General features: G+C 39.3%; 2 protein-coding genes across 2 annotated transcripts in view; both read right to left on the bottom strand.

Annotated features, from left to right (window-relative positions):
* The window catches only part of cntnap2b (contactin associated protein 2b), a 31,143-nt gene extending 10,662 nt beyond the window's left edge, over positions 1-20,481 (bottom strand). The window contains exons 1-14 of the mRNA XM_088311067.1: positions 20,096-20,481; positions 12,198-12,308; positions 10,822-11,015; positions 10,165-10,312; positions 9,087-9,290; positions 8,792-8,976; positions 8,478-8,621; positions 5,271-5,529; positions 5,037-5,186; positions 3,804-3,963; positions 3,573-3,679; positions 3,309-3,428; positions 1,801-1,916; positions 1,511-1,595 (exon numbers count right to left, since the gene is read on the bottom strand). Coding sequence (XP_088167193.1) covers positions 1,511-1,595; positions 1,801-1,916; positions 3,309-3,428; positions 3,573-3,679; positions 3,804-3,963; positions 5,037-5,186; positions 5,271-5,529; positions 8,478-8,621; positions 8,792-8,976; positions 9,087-9,290; positions 10,165-10,312; positions 10,822-11,015; positions 12,198-12,308; positions 20,096-20,180 — 2,068 coding nt within the window. The 5' untranslated portion in view covers positions 20,181-20,481. The remainder of the gene's footprint in view (positions 1-1,510; positions 1,596-1,800; positions 1,917-3,308; positions 3,429-3,572; positions 3,680-3,803; positions 3,964-5,036; positions 5,187-5,270; positions 5,530-8,477; positions 8,622-8,791; positions 8,977-9,086; positions 9,291-10,164; positions 10,313-10,821; positions 11,016-12,197; positions 12,309-20,095) is intronic.
* Positions 20,482-22,729: 2,248 nt separating this feature from the next.
* On the bottom strand, positions 22,730-25,531 carry LOC148325585 (C-C chemokine receptor type 3-like). The gene is made up of 2 exons (XM_088311456.1): positions 25,466-25,531; positions 22,730-24,647 (listed from the first exon to the last, which is right to left on the bottom strand). The coding sequence occupies exons 1-2, from the start codon at positions 25,479-25,481 to the stop codon at positions 23,539-23,541; spliced, it is 1,125 nt and encodes a 374-aa protein (XP_088167582.1). The 5' UTR covers positions 25,482-25,531; the 3' UTR covers positions 22,730-23,538.
* Positions 25,532-27,383: the final 1,852 nt, after the last annotated feature.

Raw genomic sequence — 27,383 nt, 5'->3', positions numbered from 1 at the left:
AAGATGTACGTGCATTAAAAGCATTTTTATATTAAAACGAGGGTTTTCAGCACACACACAGGGTTTGAGGTACTTTCATGGATTGTACTGTAGTGGGGAATTAGAAAACACAAATTTTCTTTTGGAGATGTAACGGACTCACATAAATGTTCATTTTTCGTGACTTTTGGCGTGCATTAGTTTTCTACAGTCAAAATCCAGTTCGTGACATACTTTATTTTGAAGTTGGAATTTTTATCCTATGTGCTTTTATTTTGGTGCTCTTCCGATACGTTCAGGAACTGCCGATCCACGAGTCATAGCTTAGCGTAATTTAAGGAGCCGTTTTCAGAGGAAATAGGGAAAAGAAAAAGAGATACCTGATCTAAAAATTGTTTTCCGCAATGTAAACGAGTCTTCTATGGCTGCAAGCACCTGGCTGGAATGGGGACAAGGTATTAACGTTTTGATTTTGTTGCATCGTTATTTGGTTTGCCGTGATTTACCCATGTACAGGTGTTTCATGTCATAATTAACTGCTGTCGCTCTAACGATAGCGTCTTAGTAGACTTTGCAGTGCTGCGGGTTTTTTGTAACTTTATTTCCACACATACGGCGAGTTGTTTAATGGATTATTTGCATGCTGTTAAGTACTCTGATTTATGTTCATTATTGTTTGTTTTATGTTGTAGCTCTTACGGTGTGTCCACAACGGAAACAAGAAAGGAATAAAATCGTTTGTGGAACATCAGTACGCTTCACCATTCTCTGTCTGGATTCGCTACAGGAGACATAAGCCTGATTTTGTGAAAACACATCGCATATATATATATATATATATATATATATATATATATATATATACACACACACACACATATATATATATATATACACACATATATATATATATATATATATACACACACATACATATATATATATATATATACACATACATACATATATATATATATATATATATATGTACATACATATATATATATATATATATATATACACATACATACATATATATATGTATACACATACATACATATATATATGTATACACATACATACATATATATATGTATACACATACATACATATATATATATATATATATATATATATATATATATATATACACACATACATACATATATACACATACATATATATATATATACACAGACATATTTATATATATATATATACACACATATATATATATATATACACACATATATATATATGTGTATATATATATATATATATATATATATATATATACACACACATACATATATATATACACACATACATATATATATATAAATGTGTAGAATAAATATTTTGTATTGTAATTAGCTTAAGAAAAAAAAAAAGGTGATCAGAGGCCAGTATATGAATGAATTGATTTTTCCAGCTATTACAACATTATAATCAAATCACTTTAATTTTACAGTAAAGTAATGTATTTATTTGAAATTGATTATACAAAAGGACTTTTATTACGATACTTCACCTGGAGTGTTGAGCAGACGGGACATTCGGCAGGCATAGGCTAGATATTGTTCGCACTTTTCAGCACTGCTGGTCACGGACAACAACTGAAAGACATGCAAACAATTTTTCCCCATCATTTCATATTTGGCGTTTTCTTTGGCAGTTCAGCAGTACCATTTTTAAGGCTTTGCAATACATGAGTGGCAACAGTGATCCCCATTAACCAAGATGGGTTCCAGACCCACTTATGACTTGACACAAATTCCAAGAAGTCCAGTCTGACAAGCATAAACACCCACTATTATGTACCTGCTCATCTGTTATATTGTAAGTGATGTGCAGAACTGCCTTCTCCTCTGGATTAGCCGTCATAACAGGTGTCTGGTTTGCAAGGTTGTTCTTCACTGTGGTCCAAATTTTTTCTTCTATAAAACAACAGATTTCTCAATAAATAATGAAACGGCAGATAAAGAGAATTACAAATGTTTCAATTTTAGAAAGACATTAACCAGTGAAAACTATGACATAGTGAAAATGTAAGATGATAGGAATGTGAGCTATAAAAAAGCATTAGCCACATTCCTAAATAAAAAATATCTTATCTATCTATCTGTACACATGTGCACGCACACCCCCGCACACACACACACACGCACACGCACACGCAGGTCTGCCTGTCATTTGTCATATATTACACCAAAATATATAAACATTATTAATATCATGCAAATTTTAACATATCACAAAGACAACACGAGGAAATATTAAATGAAGTTTCAAAATAATTGTTTTATTTAAAATAACTGTAATAGAGCGTTTTCAATATATGATAATACATCTTCCATTGCTTTGGGAGGAATTTTTTGATCACTCTTCTTGGCAAAATTGTTTTAACTCAGTCTTATTGGGGAAATTTCAAGGATGCACTGCCGGTTTAGGGTCAAATAAAATAAGGAGAAAACTATTAATGGCCAAAAACAAAACATAGTATTGCCTCAATGTCCTGGTGATTTCCGAGACTTTTGGAGAATATTCTGTGGACTAAAGATACAAAAGTTTAAGTTTAAGAAGGAGTGTGCACGGATACTTTTTGAAAACGAATGTAACCCTGATTTAAAAAAAAAAACAAATCCATCCATCCATTATCTTCACCGCTTGTCCTCACAATTAAAAGAATAAAAAATGAATAAAAAAATAAATACAAAAAAAAAAAAATCTGCATTTTAACAGTCAAACGTGGTGGCCGTGTGATGGTCTAGCACTGATTTGTTAATTCAGGATTTGGAAACTTTCTACGTTTAACATGACAAATTCTGCTGTGAACCAGAAAATCGTGCAGATTAACGTCAGGCCATCAATTTGTGCTGAAGCTCAAGCAGTCTAGTGTTATGCAGAAGTACAAAGACCCAAATTGTACCAGCAAATCCACCTCTGAATAGCACAATAAATAAAATAAAATAAAAAAAAAATAAAATAAAAGACAAAGAATGAAAGTTTTGGAGGCCAAGTCAACGTCCTGACTCAAATGCCAATGTGATGTTCTGGTGTGACCATAAAGATCCATCCATTGTCAATACCGCTTCTCCTCACTAGGGTCGCGGGGGGGGGGTGCTGGAGCCTATCCCAGCTATTTGGTTTGGAATTTTTCGCACGTAATAAATCAAATCTGCATTTAGAAACAGCATTACATGGCTATTACCTTTGTGAGATACAGTAGTAAAATTGGTTTCATTATCTGATCTGACCGAAGGGGACAAATATTGTTTTCAGTGCATTGTTGGCGTCATGTTATTCAAAAACACTTTGACTTTACTCACCCGTCATGTCACAGATAACTCTGAAAGGCTCGATCGTCCCACTGCCATCAGGGTCAATCAAGTAACTCCCAGAGCTTTTTCCCTGGTGCTTGTAGTCTTCACATGACTGCTGAAACATGGCTGCATAGGAGATACAACACACAGCACAAAACTCAGAATCACCCCAAAAAATGTGATGATGGAATCTATTGTGCGTGTATATGTGTGCGTGCGCGTGCGTGTGTGTGGGGGCGTGCATGCGTGCGTGCGTGCGTGTATTCATACAGCTATGGCAGGTAGCTCCAGTGTATCCAGTGCCACTACAGTTGCAGCTGAATGTATCCCAAGTCTGAGAACAACGGGAACCATGCTCACAGTGGTTGGGAACACACCTGAAATGACACACAGTTGAGCAATGAAAAGAGAAAACGTACAAGCAGCTCTCAACCAATCCAAACAGCCGTTAGCCTTTGTTGTCTCCTACTTACTGGTTCTATTTAATCGAAAGTCGTGTACCTGTCAATGATGGCACACATATCCAGACTGACATTTTCAAATGTTCCAATGAGGCCTTGTTCCACAGCCTTGAGATCAGTGAGATGGTCATCTATATGGATCAACTGCATGCAGCCCTGGAAAGGCCGGTGAAGTGCGTGAGCTGTATGTGGGAAGTAACCTTGAAAACATGAAAGAAATAAGGAGTCAAAGTTCACTCTTACAGTTTCCTCCAAAATTTCAGGCTAATGGTGCTGTCGCCATAGCAAAAGTGACAAACAAGCATGTTTATCTTCACTGAATTGAAGTTGCAATTTAGACAGACAAAGTCATTTGGTGTTAGGGCTGGGCGATAAACCGAAAATTTGCCGTTACCGAAATTTATTACAATGACCGACATCATTTTGCACATGTCGGTAAATTCGGTGTTAAAAAAAAGAAAAAGAAAAGTCTTTTCAGTCGGCAGCAATGATCATGCCCCTTTAGGACGGCAACAGCGCGTCTAGACACGTGACTCCACCCATCTGAACAAGAAAGAAAACTGTCGACGCGGTCGTAGCTGGCGATTCAAATCCAGAAGCGGCTGACACGGCAGAAGACGAAGTTAGTTGAAGTTGTTCCTGTTGCGCTTGTCCCGAAAAGAAATTCGACATCCGTTGTTTGGAAATGTTTTGGGTTCCATAAAGACGATGTTTGAGCAAAACTACAAATTGCGCCGTAAGCACCCAAAACAGCGTGTCCAACCTTTTCTTTTTCATCACCCACAACACAACCTTGCTGTGCTGAAATTTCAAAGTGAGAAGCAAAGTTCGACAAGTGACAACAGCCCATTAACGGAGGCGACACCATATGAGCGAACGTCTCAGAGGTGTACGCGATAACCTAGCACATAGCTAAAGATTTAGCTCCTCTAGTTACAGTGGCGCGCACGGGATTTAAACGCTTCATGAAAGTAGCCGGGAAGAGGTACAAAAATATTTGTCGCAAACCGTACTTCCCAATATGGACAACATCGGGACGGGAGCTTAGACATGTCAAGAATTTTGCATCCACATCCGACTTGTGGTCGAGTCGCAACATGGATCCCTGATTGAGCCTGACTGTGCATGACATAGACGACAAGTGGCGTCTGCGCACCAGAGTACTCGAGACGGCACATTTTATCGCGCATTTATCATTATCGAGGTGAAATTGCTCGATTTATCGCGATATTGATTTCAGGTCATATCGCCCAGCCCCATTTGGTGTCATCACCTCCAAAGTAGTATGTTCCTCCCGTCATGATTTGCACCGGGATGGCTGTTCTGACTGTGGATGCCTCGTCTCCATCCACTGTGAGCATTGCATAGTTCTCCAAAGCATTCAGATGGACACTGTGCCACTGGCCATCATTCAATCCGGAGCCTTAGAATGACAAACATACCTCAGTTTAACTAATTTGTAGAGAACCACAGCATGGACTTCAAATGACGAATGAGTGGATCTCACCTGATGAAATGTCAATATGCGTGTTCTTTTTTTGTGTCACATTCATATATACTGTGACCTTGCCCTCTGTCAGGCCCACCTCCACCCAGCCATCAGCCAGCACTGTGAACATCAGCAGTCCATTTGGGTTCCATGTCCTGAAAGACAGACTGACAGACAGGGTGTCACTGTCAGTCTGACCCGGCAGACGTAGGAAGGATGTGGAGTTGAAGAAGACAGGGAAGGTCTTGGACTCAGCACATGAGAATGTTAAATTGCGCTATGGTGGGAGAAGAGAGGGAGGGGGTAGGAAAGAGAGACAAGGAAAACAATCAGGAAGTACTCAATTAGGGATTTGGTTATTTGGACTATAAGCCGCACCTGTATATAAACCGTGGCAACTCCTTTTGGGGGAAAAACAAACAAACAAAAAAAAAAATATACAAGCCGCCAAAGCCTGGCTATAAGCTGCAGTTTTCTATGTTGAATAAAAGTACTTGTTTACTGCATGAACAGAACGATTTTGTACTGTAAATGTACCATATATATACGGCCAAAAGACACGCTGTATCAAAGGGAGCAACACCAGTTGAGGGTGCTATTACCGTATTTAATACTGATACTGGGCGCGCCGCACTACGAGGCGCAAGCTAGCTCGCGCATGCTAGCTCACGCATGCTAGCTCACGCAAGCTAGCTCACGCAAGCTAGCTCACGCAAGCTAGCTCACGCATGCTAGTTCGCCAGTCCTCACGCGAAAAAGGGGTCGCTGCCAGCAGTATCACCTCAGCCCAATGAGAGGTGACATGGCAATATAAGGGATTGCGGCCAGTAACATTGGCTAAAACCAAAGAGACATGTCATGGCAATACGTCTAATTGACAATGTCAGGGGAGGGATTTCACTGGTCATCACACTCCTTAGAGTCACGGTTTCAAATCAAAACCAAAAAAACTCAGCATACAAGCAAACGATGAAACAAAGAAATAAGATTAACACATAACATGTATCTCTCATGCCATTCATATTGCCAAAAGAAATAAAAGTAACACAAAAAGATTATAGGAATGGCTTCTTGGGAGCCACACACTCAGCCAATCAAATGGCTGTTTAGAGAGATGTGAGTGTTGTGCTTTGGGCAGTGTGTTTTAATTTTTTTAAATATTTTTGCAGCACCCCATCTCCAGCTGTGGTTCTGTGACGTTTCTTGCTTGCAATAACATGAATGATAAGACAGACTACGACATCGTGGATAGCTGCCCTTTTGTCCAGCTTTCAAATGCACCATCTCCAAACACTGTCTTCACATCATGTATTTGTCACAGTCAATTCGAAGCATAGATGTCTCAGACTTTGGCCAGCAGGGTGTGCTAACATGCTCTCTGAATACCCCAAGGGGAAAAAGGGTCGAAGGTCAAGAGAGATGCTCAGCCAATATCATAGGCGTGTCGCATTACAAGGCGCCTTGTTTGTTTTGGGGAAGATTTGGGACTTTAAAGTGCGCCCTATGGTCCCGAAAATACGGTACATAAAGGTACATGAACAGAGTTTTAAAACAGTGCCTTTTAACATGGCAACAGACCCAAGAGAAAAAAAATAAAGATTTGTTTTGCGTATTTTCTGAACTACAGAGCGTCTCTACCGGTGAAAGAAAAATCCACAGAAAAGCTGCAACGTTGCCTTAGCCGCATGGTTCAAAATCTAGGAAAGAAGTATAGTCAGGAAAATACGGTAGATCATCTAAATGGCTCAGTGATAATCAACTGGGAAGTGTGTGAGCGTGCGTGCATATGTGTGTATGCATGCGGGCATGCCAGTGTTCAGGTCAATGTGCGCTGCAGTATTACAATTTATATTCTGTTAAGAAATGCTCTGCAACCAGACCAATTTCCATGCATTTGGTCCAAATAGGCTCAAGCCAATGATAAGTCCATAGCGCCATATTCTTACAGACTGAGCCATTGTTGACCCCACGTCAATTGCATTGCTCGAAGTTAATAGCAAGACTGTAAGACAGTGAGTGGTTTATTCAAAGACAAATACTAAAGGGTCGTAAATAAATTTTTCAATGAGTCAAAGGGATATTTATCGAGGTCGGTCAGGTCACATGATGCAATAGAAAATAATAATAAACAAATAAATAAATAAATATATATATATATATATATATATATATATATTAGGGCTGGGTGATATGACCTCAAATCAATTTCGTGAGAAATTGAGCAATTTTACCTCGATAACGATAAATGCAGGATAAACTTAAACTTTTCTTTTTTTTAAAACACAGACATGGGCAAAATGATTTCGGTCATTGTAATAAATTTCGGTAACGGTAAATTTTCGGTTTATCGCCCAGCCTTAATATATATATATATATATATATATATATATATATATATATATATATATATACGGCATTTTAGTATATCTGGACAATAAAGGCAGAGCCCAAGTGGACCTATGTTGTCCCACTCAATCCAGTTGGGACAAAAAAAATAATTACCAGACAATATTCTGGGTACAACTTGCAGTCAACAGCGCCAGAGTTTTGTAAAACACAAGCTTTTGTCCTCCGCAATCCGCAGCGGTAGAACACCTGATTGCCATGTTTGCACATGTGCGCTCAGTGAAGATGATTGCGGTACACTCCATAGCATGCATCAAATCAAGGGCCAATAGACTGAGAAACAGTTTCTTTCCAAGAGCCATCTCCATTCTAAACTCTCACACACACACACGACCACCCTTACCTTGCAGAACAGCAACGTGATGTGTTTTTATACATCCTATTCAGTATTATTTTCCATTGCACTAACTATTCTCTTATTTATCTAATTTATATAGAGGGGAGCTCTCTAATCTCGTTGCACACTTGAGTACAATGACAATAAAGGGATTTCTGATTCTGATTCTGATGCATTGTACTTTGTGTCAGTCCTTCAGGGAAGGAAAGTTCTATTCATTTTAACAACGGAGGATGAGTCGAGTTTATTTGGAATTATCATACTTCATAATAGTAAAATGTATGATTATAATCCCTTCATAATTGTGAGTTCTCGAGGGAAAGTTCATTTACACTTTCAGTTGCACACCAAACAGTGAAAGGGACCACAAACATGCTGCCATGCAAGGACAGATAGTAGAGGAAGCAAAGTAAAAACATAAAAATACTATTTTAATTGGCACATCTGAGTAGCAGGCAGCTAAGAAGAGAGAATTGTCTTACAAAGCTGGAAGTGTCCACTTTCCCCCTGCGGACCAAGTGTGTAATGTTGTCACCATTGTAGGTGATTCCCTCCATACAGCCCACAAAGTTCCCTCGACCTCCTGAGCTCGACTTTGCTGAAAGAGGAAGGCCTCCGAAGCTAATCTGAAGACAAAGAGCATTGTGGGGGAAAAAAGCGATGCAGAGGCATCCTTGACACAATAATATATTCAATAATCTTAACTGATCACATGCATTCCACAAAGATGTCGTTCAAAGGTCTGTGTTTGCTACTCTGGAATTTCCTCTGCAGGAAAATTGAGGGGGGTGTTTACCTCATAGTCAAGATCGAGGTGAGCAAACTCTCCATTGGTCCTGAAGTGATGAACATGGTGATCCAGAGTAAAGTTGACGTTCCTTCTGTATCGCTCTATGACAACTGAGTGCCAGTGGTCATCATCAAGTAAGCTTCCACTTGTCACAGATGTGTGGCCTTGGATAGAGCCATACTGGTTACTGCCTGAGAGCACAAGAATGTTTGCAGGTAAACAGTACTATCTTTGGCAGGTAAAAAGAAAAAGCTTGACAGAGTCAGCGCTGTTACTCTCCCTTTAACGTTATGAAACCTACCGAGGTTCATGCTTAGCTGAAGTCTTGCTCTTCGAAGCTCCAAAGAGACATAGTCTCCCTGTTGTCCCTCCCCGTGGAGCAGCACCCCATCTCCAGCTGTGGTTCTAAACTTAAGAGTAATGACATCCTTCACAATCTTCATCTTTTTACTCCTGAAGCGGTAGGAGAGGATTCCATGGCCATCAAAACCGATCACATCAGCCCCTAGGAGACAACTTTCTGTTACTGACAAACAAATGTTTGCTATTCGGCAACGTTTACATGACGTGAGGTGCAGAATTTGGACCCAAAAGCAAACCGGACAAGGAAGTGGAAAAAAGTAAAAGTTTTAATACACAAAAATACAAAGTAACAACAGAGAACAGGGCCGGACGCAGCAGGGCATGGAGGAATACCAGATGTTTTGACAATGTGTCACTGGGCAACTAAGGCTTTACTATTGAAAGACACCACCAACCCTGTTTCAAAATAAAGGACCACAACTACTGACATCAAGGACCCAAACACAGTCACAAATCACAGAAATATAAATTTGACATTTTTAACCAAAAATATTTTGATTTTAATGAAATGTAGCGTATTTGTTGATAGTGACTACACACTAGGGCTGCACGATATTGGAAAAAACTGACATTGTGATTTTTGGTGGCCCAATAGCCTGTGGCCACCACGTGACTGCTATAGGCCTAACCAATGGTGGCCATGAGCCATAAGCTTTCCACAGTTAACTATAGGCATATATATGATTATATATAGTACCTTTGACACAATGGCGATCTTATTTTGGTGCCTGTTAAGACATCTGGTTGACTAAAACCCCGTCTCTCCCCATGTGGCTAATGTGCCCCTGACATCACGCACCGCCCTCGAAACAGTCAAAAGTAATAATGATGGACGGGCATATTGTAACATCTCTCCAGGAAATGACGTCAGATGTTAGTTGTTCCCACCCATTATTATTATAATAAATAACAAACACAGTTACTGTGGGCATTAGACAACCCCAAAACATTTCATACAACAGCCTGAGACAAAGTGTACACACAGACCAACCATTGAAGCAACCAATACCACTCACAGTATGAGCAGCCATATAGTTCCAGACGTAATCCGACACGTCCCTCCTTGCTCTTGTCCAATGGGACAAAGCGGATGTAGCGGGCCAGGATGGTGTGCTGCAGCTGATAACGAATCACGCCATTGCTGTTCACATTGCCCTCAAACGTCTGGTTGCAGACAGAAACAGAGACAGGTTGCTACATATTATTAGAAAGTTTTGGTTCTTAAGTAAGGTGGAACACCAAAATTTGAATTTAGTGGTCAAATTAAATGTCATGATGATATAAAAGTACAGAAATGCAGATCATTGTGTTTTCTAGTTTGTTTGTTTTTTTAAAGAATGTGTATCCTCTTTTAGAAGAGGATCTAAAACATTCACCCCTGAAATTGATTAATTGGGATCACTAAATTGATTAGGTTGGAAAAATACATTTGAAATCTGACCACGTTAAAGATGGAACAGCCGTCTGGAACGGAATGAATATTAAAGAGTTCCTGCTTCACAACTATCTGCCTCCAGTTTACCAGAAATTCTAATCTATATGTCCAGAAAAATAACATGCTGCATATCATTGTCCCCATCGCATAATTTCCCAAGTCATTTTTCACATGTGGCAAATGTTACAGGAATAAAAGGTATGGAAAACATATTTAATTGTATGAGAATGTTACTTACCCAGATGTTTCCATCTTGTAGATAGGGCCTCCAGTTTGTCTGTGAGTCACTATAAAGTAGTTGATATTTGCTGGTCCAGTCGGAGCTACTGTAGCGGCCCTGGGTTGCTATGGCAACAAGCTGTTTTCTGGCACCCAAATCAACCTGCAACCACCGGTAACGGTCTGAGTCCGATGGCGACCAGCCTCCAGCGCCTGGTTTTAAAAGCGTCACAAAGACCGACAATGTGGGCGATAGAACAGAAGCAAGTAGGGAAAATTAATTGCAGGCAACAGCAACGTTTTATAAAATCTATTGTAATTTCTCAAGAATAACGTAAACTTAGATATCATAAGCAACACGAAAATAGCACTTTGGAGGCTGCTTTTTCTTTGCACAAATGATACCATGTTCCCCTGATATGCAATGATGGCTGTAGGTGACCCACCCTCGTGAGCTCCAGGTCAGTCACAAGATTAATTTAATGACTATCGTAAGTTACGATGCTTAAAAAAAAAAAAAATGGCACCGTCATTTTATTTTTATTTTTTCCATTAAAAAAATTGAAGATAAGTGGTTCGAATAATAGATGGATGGATGAATTACAAAGAAAGTACTACAAAGTGTAAGAAATTATTCAATGAAGAAATGACCTTGCTCTGCTCCACATAAGATGACAACACTGAAACTTCCGTGTACAGAATCAGTTACTTAGTCGAATGAATTATATTAGAATGTGTGTAATCATAACTATTATAATCATATAGGCGCAAGGTATATTACAAATTCATGGATGATCATTTCTCTGTCGAGTCAAATGGATGCCAGAGCAACAGATAGGATATGATAAAAGCTATTAAATGGCGCTGCTTGCGATGCTCTGTGATTCACAGTGAGTAGTTTTTACCATTACGTCTCAAAACTATGCAAGACTAGATATAAACAAGGAAGTAACCCGGAAGTCCAGGATGCCAAAAACCCACGTGGACAATACAAATTGGTCCTTACTTACATGGGGGAATTAAGTCAAAACCAAGACATCAATATTTACAAATTTGTAACATTAGACATTAAATATCATATTGGAAGTAAAGTACGTAAAGACCCATTTTTTGTTTTCTTCCGAAACCTAAGTATAACAATCTGGCCTCTGCCCCCAACCCTCTCAAATTTGGATGATACATTATTTACCCCAAAAATGTGTTATTCTCCAAAAATTACAGTAATAGCAAAGCATCACTGAATATTTTCTTTCTTTAACAATAAATTTGATGATCAAGGGATTTTAGCAATCAGTCATGCGTCAAATAATATTTTGAGAAATATAATGTGAGTATCTTGAATTAAATATGATGGTTAAAATAGACACAATAGTATTTCTTATTCAATCTGCATACCTTGTTTCCGATTAAGCTTGGCATAACCAGCGCCATAGTCTCGAGCATAAACTGATGAGCTGGTGAAGGAGCTATAAGGAAGAGGTGTGGCCAAACTGTCCTCACACCTTCCTAAAAGGACACAAGAAGATTTTCAAAACCGGTTTTCACAAATGCATTGTTCAAACAATACAACATTCTGAGATTGACAAAACCTCCATGATTGCTTTGAGTGGGTAGTTCATAATGTCTTTAATATTTTGTCATAGCTACCTCAATGGATTGATGAAATTTGAGCGTATGGAAATTATTGATCAATTGCAGTGCTGTACCAGTAGCAATAGCAAACCAAAAATTATTCCTTAATATTTTTCTGAAGTATTGGCATTTAAAGGAAAAAATGAAATCTTAACTCTGAATCAAAAAAGGGGTGGAGCTTAGCATTTTGGTGCCCATTTTGAGAGAATACCAAGACAGACAGACGTGGCTGCACACTCGTACGTTCTTGAAGACATTAAACTCCTCGCTTAGAAATGATTGCACATATTGTTGTCTGAACTTATTTGACTATGTGTTCAACATGCAGGGCGTACTGAACTGATACGGGAAGTCTGTCTGAAAGCGGTGTTCTAAAGCTACCTGCTATGAGCTAAAGAGCCCACGCACGTCCGAACCAGGTATGCCAAATTCTGTCACTCAAATTAAAATCATTCATTGATTCATGATACTTTTTTGTTGAGGTTTTCATTATAAATATGCATTCCCTCTGCCTGACTAAGAAAAAAACAATCCCTGCCTATGGCTGTTTGTATCAACATAGCTCAAACTTGCTGTTGAAACAGATCGGTTTTATACGTCCCAAACTCAGCGGAAACTCCACCCTCACCGACAAACTGTGCATGTGCAGCAAGACTATGGGGAAAAAAAAGGATTTAAATATTTTATTATACAATATGATGGAAAATTAAGTAAACATTGTTCATTATTAATTGTGTTATTTATCGTCCGCAGTGCATGACTTGTGTTTTTTTTCCCCCATTATGTCACGGGGTTGCACATGGGTAAATCCATTCCCTGCAGCATTATGGGGAAAAATGCTACGTTTGTAGCATTTAGCCTACAACCACATTCACACATATTTTTGCGAGTATGAAGAGTCAGAATATTTTTAGTCCACATACAAGAAAACCATTGAAGCCAGAAAATCCCATTGGAACTGATTTGTAGCAGACTCTGCAAAGGACAACAAAAATCTTTATTTTCTCCCCACAGCCGAGCCACAGTAAGGCTTATGGTTAGAATTTATTTATCCACCGAATACAGCCAAACACCTCCCAAGACGTATGTTAATGTGTGACAAACAATTTACTGACGACTGCGCCAGCAATTTGGGACAACATAGATGTGGAGAGTTCACTTATTCCGGTATCAATACAAACGCCCTCTGGAACAAATAGTAACCCTGTTCAAGTAAGTCTGTTTTAAAGGAAATTTACTTCAGTATGTGATCCATTGTGGGATTCTTTGAGTTATTAGCTTCACAGCTAACAGATCGGTTGATGTAACATCAATGTTATCTCCAAGCATGTGAGTAAGTAACATGTTGTGCAACTCTTTGCAGTTGGAAATGAATGCTATTTGTAATTCAGCGTTATCAATGTTTCTTTTGCATCCTCTGAATGAGAGAAATGAGATGCTTCTTTGCAAAGGTATATCATGATCTCATGTTGCTATCAGCATAGGTATGTGGTCATTCATAGCGCTTTTCTTTGTGTACAAATCCGAATGTGAAAGAATCGGTGTGTAAACCAGTATGTGGAACAGATGAGCCCTGGCCAGGAGAAAACTCATTTTGCAAACAGAAGCACGTGAAATCTGGCTAACCTTGACCACACCCATCAAAAATCTGATTGTTTAAAGCTTCGCTAATAGTAGATCTTCCTAGTTGAGTATGTAATTCTACAACAAGGTGGAATTTCGAAAAAAAATAAATAAATAAAAGTACGAGGGTGTCCAGAAAATTGAGAATTGTTGTCGTTGCTGCAAAGCTCACGTCACCCACATGTACAGAGCAGTTTCTATAGGTTTTTCTGGCTTCTATGTTGTGTCCTGTACTACAATTAAAAATGTTTTGACTGTTCAAATGCCCCATAATGCCGCAGGGATTGCACTTGCGCATGCGCAAACCCGTGTCATTCTGGGAAAATATGCCGAATGGAAAACATACCAACACGTTATAAAGTGAAGTCAGTATACTATACATTGTTTATTTGTATTTTTATCATTGTCTGCAATGCATTTTAATTTTTCCACTCGGCATTGTTTCCATAATCCCACAGGGTATTTACTTCTGCATGCGTATAACCCGTGGCATTATGGGGAAGAAAAAACATGCAAAAAAAACGTGCACTGCAGACATAATAAATCCACAGAATTATGAATGAACAATGTTTACTAACTGTATCGTCATAACGTATGGTACAATAAGATATTTACGTTCACCCCCATAGCCTTGATGTACCTGCAGTTTGTATGGGACTGCTGAGAATAAGATGAATGGGTTGGGTTTTCTTTCACAACTTTGGGGATTTAGTCAGGCTGGGGGAATGTATATTTATGATGAAAACCTCAACAAAAATAGAATTTCATGTTGGGGGCCCTTTAAATGAATAGAAATAAGAATAATTTGTAGCTACTATTCCACTATTTTGTTTATTTTTTAAGTGTTCGTCGCATAATATTTTCAGTATTATTATCAGAGTTATGCAGATATAGAACCAAAGTCCGAATTTTGGAACTGTGACAACAATCATTTGGGTGATGAATGAGCATCTTTACTTACTTTACTTTTGATTTTTTTTTATGTTATGTTGGGGGGATGGGTCACAGTGTCAGAGTGTATGCGTGTGTGTACATGTGTGTGCACGTGTGTGTGCGCGTGTGATATGCATTGTAATGAGCTTCCTCATATACATGACAAAAACCCCAGCTGGTCATGTATTAAGCACTTTCAAAAAGGCACCATACATATTACCTACTCGATAAATGCTTGAAAAAGGGACAACTCCAAACTCGCCTCAAATTATATATTTTGACCCATTTGAACTATATTCTGATGCATTGTACTATTAGTTTTAAAATTATTTGTTAGAAAATAGCAGCCAAAAGTAATGTATAATTACTAAGCACAACATTTAGAAACTCTCCAATAGATTGTCTTCATGTTGCATCGTGTACAATACAAAACGCGTGCATGCATGCGCGCACACACAAAATTAACTTGAAATATTTCATCATGGGTGTAGGTACCAATATCCAGAATTTAACACCGATAATGAGAATTGCCACTAAAAAGATTTTACTCTACAGTCATTTGCAGATGTGGGTAGTAAGTTGTATATGTGCAAGTCACAAGGCTCAAGACTTGAGCCTCAAGTCGTAACTTTCAAATATCAACCGATTCCCAAGTCACTGTGGGGGAAAAAAAAGTCAAGTCCAGTCACCACCAAATTCCAAAAATTCAAGTCGATACTTGGTTCAAGCAAGCCGTAAGTCAAGTGAGAAAATAAGTCAACATCGGTCAAAGTGATTTTATAAATAAATATATATATATATATATATATATATATATTGGAGGGAGTTTGAAATGCAGTTAAATACAAGAACTCCCTCCAAAATATGCCATATTTTACCCATGCATATACACAACAAACGCATGCTTTACATTGAGATGGTAATTTAAACTCGAATAGCGGCGGTGGAGCAGAACAGTGGCCGACTGGTTAGCACGTCCGCCTCACAGTTCAGAGGTGCAGGGTTTGATTCCGGTCTTCCTGTATGGAGTTTGCATGTTCTCCCCCCGTCCCTGCGTGGGCTTTCTCCAGGTTCTCTGGTTCCCTCCCACTTTGCAAAGACATGCATAGTAGGTTAATGCGACACTCTAAATCAGACATGTCCAAAGTCCAGCCCGGGGGCCAAATGCGGCCCGGGGTCAAACTTCATCTGGCCCGCAGCCTCTGTAATAAAATTAATACATTCTGGTGAGGAGGGCCAGCTCTGTCCTGGGCTGCTCCCTGGACTCTGTGGACTCAGTGGGGGGCAGAAGGATGACGGCAAAACTGTCATCAATGCTGGACAAACCAGCCCACCCATTCAATGACACTCTGAGAACACTTTACAGCTCCTTCAGTGATAGACTTTTACACCCTCGCTGTACCAAAGAGAGATTTCGCCGCTCCTTCCTGCCGACTGCTGTCAGACTTTTTAACAAGAACATTGGGTCAGGCCTACAAACAGGAGGGCATTAGTGCAATTGTGCAGTCCTAGAATGCAATATACACTACTACTGTACTTTCAGCCAAGGGTGTACTTTAACATCGACCAACGATGTATTTTGTTTACCATTACAGTATTCTTATTACAATACTTCTATCACTGTAGTATTTCTACCACTGCAGGATGTTCACTATTACAGTACTTTTATCATTGCAGTACTTTTATAATTACGGTATTTCCTATCATTGCGGTACTTTTACTATTACAATACTTCATCATTGCAGTATTTTTCCATCGTTGCAGTACTTCTACCATTATAGTACTTTTATCATTGCAGTATATTTTATCATTGCAGTACTTTTACCATTACAGTACTTTTATCATTGCAGTATTTTCTATCATTGCAGTACTTTCCTGTCATTTCAGTACTCTCACCATTACAGTACTTTTATCAGTGTAATATCTTTATCATTGCAGTATTTTCTATCATTGCAGTACTTTCCTGTCATTTCAGTACTCTCACCATTACAGTACTTTTATCAGTGTAATATCTTTATCATTGCAGTATTTTCAATCATTCAGTAGTTTTTATCATTACAGTGTTTCCCCCTCTGTATAATGGACAGGCATTAGGAGTGTTTCCTTACACTTAGATACGTTTATACTGTGTATATTTGCATGCTTTTTATGAATGTCTGCTGCTAATGTTACACATTAACGGCTACATTACGCCGCCGACTCTGTGTGATCTATATCTTTGCTGCTGTAACACTTCAAATTTCCCCATTGTGGGACTAATAAAGGACATCTTTATCTTTATCTCTTTTTTTCTTCACCTTTCTCCGTGGACACAGACAATGTTCCAGCACATTTACAGCTGGGCTCATTGAGCTGCAGTGTGACGCAGAGAGCCGCAATCGGCACCAGCAACTTTCTCTCGACAACTTTTACCGACAGCTGGATAAAGGCAGGTTTCGAGAGATTTGAGAGTTTGCTCAGAAAATGCTTAGCTTGTTTGGGTCGACGTATTTGTGTGAAAAGACATTCTCGGTTATGAACTTAAATCAGAGTCGTGTGAGGACACGGCTCACAGACTCTCACCTGCGAGACATCTTGCGCATCAATACCTCTGCCTTTGAGCCAGACCTGGCCTTTGTGCTGCACTCCAGATCTCAGTATCACCCGTCACATTAATGCAGGCAAGTCATTTGTCATTTAAATAACTCTGACTTAATTTTGTTTTGTTCAGTCATAAATTCAGACAAGTTGTCGGTTTTTATTCCAGAATAAAATGTTCAATCAACATTTATATTTGATGATATGTCATATATATCAAATTAGTCCTGCACTTGTAGGTAATCATTTCTGTAATTCAAAAATTCTGTGAACATTGAACTCCCATGATGATAATATAATTCATGTTCAAATATTATTTGCATTCAAGAGTATAATTACTTCTGTTTAAGAAAAAAAAGGTAAGCAAATATTCAATTGCATGTGATGTTCATGTTTCAAATGAACCAAAATACATGTTTGATGGTTTAAATGAAAATAAAAAAGCAAATGTGAAACACAGAATCACTTGCTAAAATGTGTTTCAATATATTGTTGTTTATGTAGTGGATGTCAGCCGAGATCGGCCCCCCCACATTTTACAACATCAAATCCGGCCCCGGGCGGCACGGTGGCCGACTGGTTAGCACGATGGCCTCACAGTGAGAGACAGCTCCGGCCATCCTGTGTGGAGTTTGCATGTTCTCCCCGTGCTTGCGTGGGTTTCCTCCGGGTACTCCGGTTTCCTCCCACATTCCAAAAACATGCATGGCAGGCCGATTGAACACTCTAAATTGCCCCTAGGTATGAGTGTGAGCGCGGATGGTTGTTCGTCTCTGTGTGCCCTGCAATTGGCTGGCAACCAGTTCAGGGTGTCCCCCGCCTACTGCCCAAAGATAGCTGGGATAGGCTCCAGCACCCCCTGCAACCCTAGAGAGGAGAAGCGGTACAGAAGATGAATGGATGGAAATCCGGCCCCCTTTGCAAAAAGTTTGGACAACCCTGCTCTAAATTGTCTCTAGGTGGGAGTGTGAGCATGTGTGGTTGTTCGTCTTTGTATGCCCTGTGATTGACTGGAAACCAGTTCAAGGTGTACCCCGCCTACTGCCCGAAGACAGCTGGGATAGGCTCCAGCACCTCGGCGACTATTGTGAGGAGAAGCAGTTTAGATAATGGATGGCTTGAGAGCTGCGCTGGAGATGGAATTTATTGTTCCATCTGAATTTTTTTTTATTTCAATTCCTCACCCAGAGGGCATACCTGCTGTTCTTTCAAGTTTACATTTGTACCAGCATGTGTCTGCTAAGGGCTGAACGATTTTTTTTAAAGCGATTTTTCTGACAGATATTGTGATTTTCTTCACAATGTACAGTAATGTTTACAAATATGTAATACATTGTACCTTTAAAAACAATAAAAGCTATTATTGTAAAACTGCAAGGACAGGAAAGGCAGTCTTTTTATCAAGTTGTTAAAAATGGTTCAAGTCAGGTAAGACCTACTGTACTACTTGCTGACACCGAGGTGTGCTTTAGTGCAAGTCAGTGAGAATGTAGCTCAACTTCCCATATCACTGATATCGTTGAGCTCATCTTTAGATCACAAATTAGCCAGGAATTAATAAGCAGTGCCTCTACTGTTTGCAGGCAAGTATTGCAATCCATTTTCCCCCAATTGATCCATCCATCCTTCTCATCATAAGGGTCGCAGGGGGTGCTGGAGCCTATCCAAGCTGTCTTCGGGGGCAGTAGGCGTGGTACAACCTGAACTGGTTGCCAGCCATTCGGACGGCACACAAAGACAAACAACCATCCGCGCTCACACTCACACCTAGGGACAATTTAGAGTGGTCAATCAACCTGCCATGCATGTCTTTGGGATGTGGGAGAAAACTGGAGTACCCGGAGAAAACCCACACAGGCACGGGGAGAACATGTAAACTCCATACAGGAAGGCCGGAGCCAGAATCAAACCCACGACCTCCGCACTGTGAGGCCAATGTGCTAACCAGTCGTCCACCGTGCCACCCCTCAATTGATTCAAGATGTAATTAATCAAAAATCAATTCCTATCCACAGGATACTGTCTCATGCCCAGCCTAATACAAGGATCTACCATTTATGTGTGAGGCAAAACAAAAGAGCACTTTGGATGTGTTAGGTCTAAAATGGTGACGTAAGAATAATAATAATAATAATCATAAATTATACCCCTCTGTCATCTTGTGTTGTTCAGTGGTGAAGAACTGCAGAGAATTAGTGATAATGAAGGTACCCAGTTTACTGTGTCTACAATAACTCGGTATAATTCAATGCAGTTAAAAACACATTAGCATGTATGTAAAGTACTTCTTTATCGTTGTAAATCCAGCAAATAGACGCAGTACTTGTTTTTAACATTATGTAAGTGTACATGTGTGCCTTAAAAACAATGAATATGTCGTCGGACATACAGTATTCTGTTTCAGGTCATCAGCGGTTTGGCGAAATAGAAAAATTCTTATTCTCAAATTCTCACTATAATAAACCACCAAATTAGCTAGCTTTGCTACCACTGTGTGTGTCGGCGTGTCTGTGTTTCAGCCCACTTACGGTAAACTGAGGACGCAGCTGTCCAGGTGATGATGATGTTGCCATACAGGAATGGCAACAACAAAAACGTGGTCACATGAGACATATTTATGCGGAGAGCAAAAAATCCGAATCGAACGGAGACAAAAGAGCGAATCCAGGCGGGATTCTGCTGATTTCTTCTCCTCTTGAAGGTCTGCTTTACAGCCCAAGACGTTACTGTTACGTATCAAAACTGAAAAATACAAGTGACCTACCTACGCGGCTCGTTTTTTTAGCTCCTTTCTGAACAATTAAGGCGGGTGCGAGCGAGCACCTAGAAAAGGATGGCGTTTAGGGGCCTCGAACCCCAGGTGCATGGTCACACAGACAGGAGCTGTCCAACCGCGAAATAAACCAGCGGAGGATTCAATACACCCCCGTCTCATCCATACACTTGGTACGATCCAGACGATGTGCAATTCAAAGCTCCCCAACACATCAAGAGGAGGAGGAGGGGGTCAGGGGGAACAGAAGGGTCCACCGTTGCCCCCTAGGGAATAACAGGCGCGCATCAATAGGTTCATTAGGTAGTGGTCATAAGCCTGCAGCATGAGTATAAGAAAACTATTAATTCAATACTGCACTTGAATGTTCTTCTATATAATTACAATTTACCAGCAGCTGGTAAAGCAGTGGTGAGCCAGCAGGGCCAGGAACGCCTTCTCTGCGCGCCGAAAAGCTCAGAAGCACTGATCTACATTTTAGCTATGGGACTAATTCGAAAATCCTGGGGTCTTCGACCCACGGCTCCAGACTGGAGCCACGTGCGGCTCTTTCATTCTTATGCTTTGGCTCTGTGTGACTTTTGAAAATAATAATTACCCCATTTAACTTTAAACGGCACTATTTTGATTGTTTTCTAAATGCAATTGCAAATATGAAGAATATAGTACTAAAATATTTTTAGGTGTTAAAAAAACATAAATCAGGTAAAAAAATATATATTTTAATTGCCTACTATTTTGCAAATATATATTTTACATTAATTGAAAGAGTCCGTAAAGGGACACTCTGAACATTAGCACTTATATAATAGATATGCATGTAAAAATTACATCAGTACTAAAATCCACCCCCTAAGAGGCTCTGTCGTGATTTAAGGGCTTTTTTGTGATCATAATTACAACAAATTGGCACCACCAGCCTCTTTTGGAGCTCGGCTCGGTATTTCCTCTCAGCTGTGTACTGTGTGCTTGTGTCACAGCAGGGAGGCAAAGATGATAAAAATCTTACAATGCCAGTTCTGCTTTCTGAAACAGCGACCGATTGCCACTAAAATTTAAATGCACATGACTAGTTTTGTCCACTTCAACCTGTGAAAACATAAAGGCATTCTTCAGAATATTTTGGCTCAAACGTGAGCCCATTTGAGCAAAAACCAGATCACCTCCACAAAATAAAATAAATACATGACTTGCCGTTGCTTCTTCACTTACGATCTTACAGGGCCGAATAAAAGAAACTACCATTGTGCCATCAAACGATGAAGACGCAAATGCACAACTTCAAGTGGTGATGTTTGATTATTAAAATAAATAAATAAATAAATAAAACAAAACACAATTATAGAAGTATATAGAACTAAAGGGACAATATTGTTGAACCAAAAGATTATATTTGAAAAAAAAAAACAGTTTTGAATTATTACTAAAACAATAAGAACAGCGTGTTAGAATGCTGAAGAACCTTCTATTGACTAATTGTGTTTGAGTCTTCCCGAACGTCGTATTGTTGTAAAATGCGATTGGACAGTAAACAGCCACCCAGAATCAGTCCTAGTGTCCGACTCCTGATTGGTTAATAATTTTGGCACAGTTATCACGCCTGCATCGTAAGCGTAAATCTGCGTATTGTACCGTAGAGGAGAGAGAAGCCTTGATAGGTTGAACATGATTTGCAAATTATTGTATTCTCTTTTTATTTACATAATACTCAACGTCCCATCTTCAGTGTAATTGTGGTTGTATTTTTTTATTTATTTATTATTTGCCGTGTTATCCTCATGATGATGTCAAAAAGGTTTTGTGGCTCACAGTGATTTTTTTCTCTGAGGGAGACAGTCAAAATGGCTCTTTGAGTATTAAAGGTTGCCTACCCCTGCTACAACAAATCAGATTTCAAATGTCTCGAAAACAGACAGCTAGTTGGTCCACAATAACATATTTCCATTCTCCAATTAGCTGGTCAGAACAAACAATTCTATGGCGGTCTGCAAATATTAATATTTTTAATAATGAGAAAATTATGTATTTTATTAATATTTGTTAACAATTGTGATTCATATTGATTCTGAACTGCTCCAGATGATATACAGGACAGGGTACAGTCATGTGTTGTTATATTGCATTTTTGTATAGTACTAAACAATCGCAACGCGACAGTGGTGATATTAAGGGGAGGATTACGTTGTGCAGTTCAGTAAATGTACAGTATAGTCTTTAGTGAGTTTTGATGAAAAATGTCAAAGGAGCTGAGAAAAACAAAAACGTGCTTTCTTGTGTGTGAATTGTTGTGACACGAAATGTGGCACAGTAGCACAACAGATTAATAATATAGTATAAAATAAGGACACAACACAAAGCCTTAGCACTTTGTAATGTACTGGTTTAATAGTTTACACATCATTCATAAACACTTAAGAGTGTTTTTTTTTTATACAGTCGGTGAATGTACTTACATTTTGTGTATGTTTTTGATACTGTAACTCTGATTCCTTTCTTTAGTTCCTTAAAAACTCAGCATTATCCTTCAATTAATTGCAAGTAGAATATTTACAAATGTCTCTTCCAAATTTCAATCTAGACACATTTGGTTATCAGAATGACTCCGTAAGTCATTTCGACATGTCCTCATGACGTTCTTAAGTTCATATTGTTTCTTCATGTCTCATAGCTGATTCACCGCAGGATTATGGTTAGCTGACGGGAAACTGCTTCAAAAGTTGCGGTTACGAAGGTAAAAAAATAAAAGACAAGCTCTATTTTACCCAGAAGACACAGCATCACAAAGACTCCCAAAAAAGGTCACTAACAAAAGAAACATTTTCCTACTAATGCTGCAACGTTGATTTACAACGTTAACTTTATATTAAAGCAAAAACATTTGCCAATGGCATTGAAGCTGCATATAGGAAACGTAACACAAGCATTGGGGATCTTTTTTTCTTGGTAATAGTCGCGTTTCTAAAATGTCCACATACTATCTGTCTGACAAAGAGTGGGAAGGCAATACATTAGTGATTTTTTGGGGGATGAAGAGAAAAAGATGATCTGAATGCGCTGATAACATTGTTGTGTATGATTGGCACAATATTTTCAGCGTGACAAAAATATGCATTGAAGTCCCACAATACGCATTCATATTTCATCCGAGGCAAGGATTTTCATCTCAAATGTTCATTGCTTATTGTTACCATTAAATTTCTATTTACAGGATGTGTGGTAGTACTCGTAATCAGAATGCGGCGTCCTCTGTGATGTGGACCGTGTGCTCTGGCTGCTGAGACTTATGTGTCTCCTCAGACATGGGATTTTCTTAGCAAGCATCCTTTTAAAATGGCTCTGGAACTTTTTACCCACAAATGTGTAAAACACCGGACTGATGCAACAGTAGAGGTAGGCTATATTGCGGGTCACAAACAATGCATAGTCAAGCTTCTCGGAGTCGGCACACTCCACATCCGGACTGGAGCTCTGGATGGCTCGAAGGAGGACGACGACATTGTAGGGGGTCCAACAGATGAAGAAGGTAAAGATGATGATAAATATCAGCTTGATGGCACGGCATTTCTCCTTCATTCGAGTGGATAGAATGCGGACAGTGATGCTGATGTAGCAGTAGCTCACCATGAGCAGAGGGAGGAGGAAGAAAACCAGAAACTGTTGATAATAAGTGACTAGACGCCAAAATGCCATGATGCCTTCTGGGTATCCTGACTCCTCACACACCAGCTTATTGAAAGGACTCTCCCAGACATTCTGGAAAACCAGCTCTTTCACACTGGCAATAATACTGATGCACCAAACCACTGCGGAGGAAATGAAAGCATAGCTCCTCTTTCTGCTTTTTGCAGCTGCCACTGCATGCACCACTGCAAGGTATCGGTCGAATGTCATGAGCGTGAGGAAGAGGATGGAGCTGTAGAAACCAATGAAGTAGGCGCTGCTGACCAACTTACACAAAACATTCCCAAAAATCCACTCGGACAGATGATATGTGCCCCAAAATGGCAGACTGGTGGCAAACAGGATGTTGGAGAGGACCAGATTGAGCAAGAAAATGTTGGTCACCGTGTTGAGCTTCTCATACTTGTAAATGATGTATAGGACGAGCCCATTGCCAATGTAACTCAGGAGGAAATTGACATAGCAGAACGGCGGGTTGAATTTTGAGCCAAAGTCATTGACATTTGACTTCCGACAGAGTTTGACACTTTCAGTATCCACATCGCCTGGGCCATATGTCACATTCCCGACAACGTCCCAGATGTAAGAAAAGGGGTCTTCAACCATGTCCATGGTTAGCGATTGTCCTGAGGCACAGACATATTTGCAAGGTATATTAGTTTATTGTCCACTTTTTGAATAAATATTATTCATGTAAATATATTCAAAATAAATGTAGCACAAAAGGGTCATCCCTTCACCTGAAAAGACATAGCAACATTACATGCAAAGCCATAAAATGTCTCAAACAGTTAGACCATAAATAAACCCCGTTTCAAATTACTAATGCAAATTTGGAAATCTTAAACAATCAAATTATATAAATTATATTGTACATATACTTCTTAGATTATAAATCCTTCATAAAATGTCATTGTTGATCCTGATTTCGAAAGGATCCCGCATGTTAAGAGACGAACGAGTGTCTTACGTGTATATTACTGTTACTCACTCAAAAGGGAGAACAGAAACTGCTGACTGTTACGGTCAAATGTTCTGACTCTCCTATCTGGTACGCAATACAACTGTTGACTCGTTCAGGAGTTTTAACAATTAGAGTGAAAAGCATTGTTAATGATCAATTTGTCCTGGGATATTGTCATTTCCAGTAGAGCACAACCAAGCTTAAAGCTCACTTTTGCTATACAATTTAGCAGCATGCAATCTGTTCACACACTCTAAAACTCCCCAAACTATAATTATTTACATATACTAGTAATCTAAATGTCAATCAAAAAGGAATACACATTGTTATATTTGATACCATGTTTGGATTGCGCCGGCTTTGGATATTTGACATCATAATTCCTTTTGGTACAAAGACAGTCAATTTTATGCCCAATTTACATTTTATTAAGAAAACTGATTAATTCATTAATTACAAAAGTCAGTCTCATTTACATACCAGTTCTGTTTTCCATGAAAGGCAGAGATCTCAAAGAAGCACTTCAGCCATCAACTGCAGATCAAAACTTTGAAAGTAGGGAGGCCGCCACTCAAAAGGGGCGTGTACACAGACGTAATGTGTGTGCGCGCTGGTGCCTAGCGTGTGCAAGTGCAATGTCACTTCATTATAGTGAGCATCCATCCATCCATTAGGTATTCCGCTTCTCCTCACAAATTAAAGAACTGTTTACGACCTTCAGACCCTCTGTCTAAGATCTAATTAATTTATCGCTCACCACGGACACAGAACCAGCAGCTTTTTGGATTGCTGTTTTTCGACTCCTACTTAAGCCACCTAACCTCGACCCAGAGAGTCTGGGTAATATAGGCCGGTTTCAAAGCTTCCGTTTATTAATTGATGGTGATTGATTTGGAAGTAGCTACTTTTGATTCTGCAGAAGCTGACCGGTACAAGATCGATGGGTGACCACATCCTCAGAGGTGCTGCTATGGAGATTACGGCTCTGATCAACTGGGCGAGGACCCGCTCCTCTGAAGTCATCTTCCTGCATCGCTCCATTTGATTCACTCTCACATCATTTCAACTAAAATTGTATAGCATCATTATATGTGTCAAATGTTGCCCACTCAGCATCCATTGTAGCATGATTGTCATGGAAGGAGGATTCCCCCATCTGTGGTCCCTTCTCAAGGTTTCTGACTTTTCCCGAGATGGGATTTATTTTTAGTTTTTCCATGGCCCCCAGGGGTTTAAGATCAGGGGATGTCAACTATGGTTAGGTGAAGCATTTTGAGACTTTCTGCGATTAAGGGCTATGCAAAAACATTTCACTTGACATTGGGTGTCGCGGTTCCTCCTGCCCACCGAGAGCATGTCTCACCTCTTGAAAAGCTGCATGACACTCTTCCTTTCTCAACTTTCGTCCTCTGCTGTTCCGTTCTCATCTTAATCTTCCTCACCCCTGCACTTCCTTCACATGACTACGTCTGCACAAGATGTAATGCCCTTGACCTCTGCTTTTGTAAATTACCCCATGTTCCAGCCTCTTCTGGAAGAAAGTGTTTGCTATAGCCATATCTATCCTTTTGGCAAAGTCCACCATCTGTCCCTCAAAGTTCCTTTCATCGATACCATATGTACCCATCACTTCTTCATCATGCCCATTTCCTTCATCAACATGTCCATTACAATCTGCACCAATCCCGAGTCTCTTTTTATAGAGTGCTCAGAACTGCTTCATCTATCTCCTTCCAAAATGTCTCTTTCTGTACGTCATTGTTCACATCCCACCTGAGTTTCATAAACACTAATTACATTAAACAAAACACCCTTGATTTAAAGTTATATGTATATATATGTATACAGTGAACCCTCGGTTATCGCGGTTAATGGGGACCGAGACCACCCGCGAAAACAGAAAATCCGCGAAGTAGCGGCGCACCTTCAAAAATGCTTAAAAAAAAACAAATTATATAAATATATATATATATATATATATATATAAATATATATATATATATAAATATATATATATATATATATAAATATATATATATATATATATAAATATATATATATATATATATAAATATATATATATATATATATATATATATATATATATACACACGGGTAGAGAGAGAAAGAGTGAAATTCATGTTATAACAAAAAAAAAACCAAATTATTATTAAAACTTATTATTTGTTTATTCCCCAGCCATTATTTTTGTATTTATTCAATTACTTCTTTTTGTATTTATTTAATTACTTCGACTTTTACCTGCTGGTACGCCGTCCCGTGTGCCCTGTGAAATGAAAGGTGGCATTCTTCATTTATTTATTTATTCATTCATAACTGACAGCCTCGCGCTCCGCTCGTGCCCGGGCGGAAGAGGTGCTCCTCTCCGGCTTAATTG

Source organism: Idiotropiscis lumnitzeri, chromosome 12 (genome assembly GCF_059441095.1).
Source record: "Idiotropiscis lumnitzeri isolate Australia: NSW breed Sydney's pygmy pipehorse chromosome 12, RoL_Ilum_1.0, whole genome shotgun sequence".
In the NCBI taxonomy this organism is placed as follows: Eukaryota; Metazoa; Chordata; class Actinopteri; order Syngnathiformes; family Syngnathidae; genus Idiotropiscis; species Idiotropiscis lumnitzeri.
Note: the sequence above shows the minus strand (reverse complement) of the source record. Positions and strands in the feature narration are given on the sequence as shown.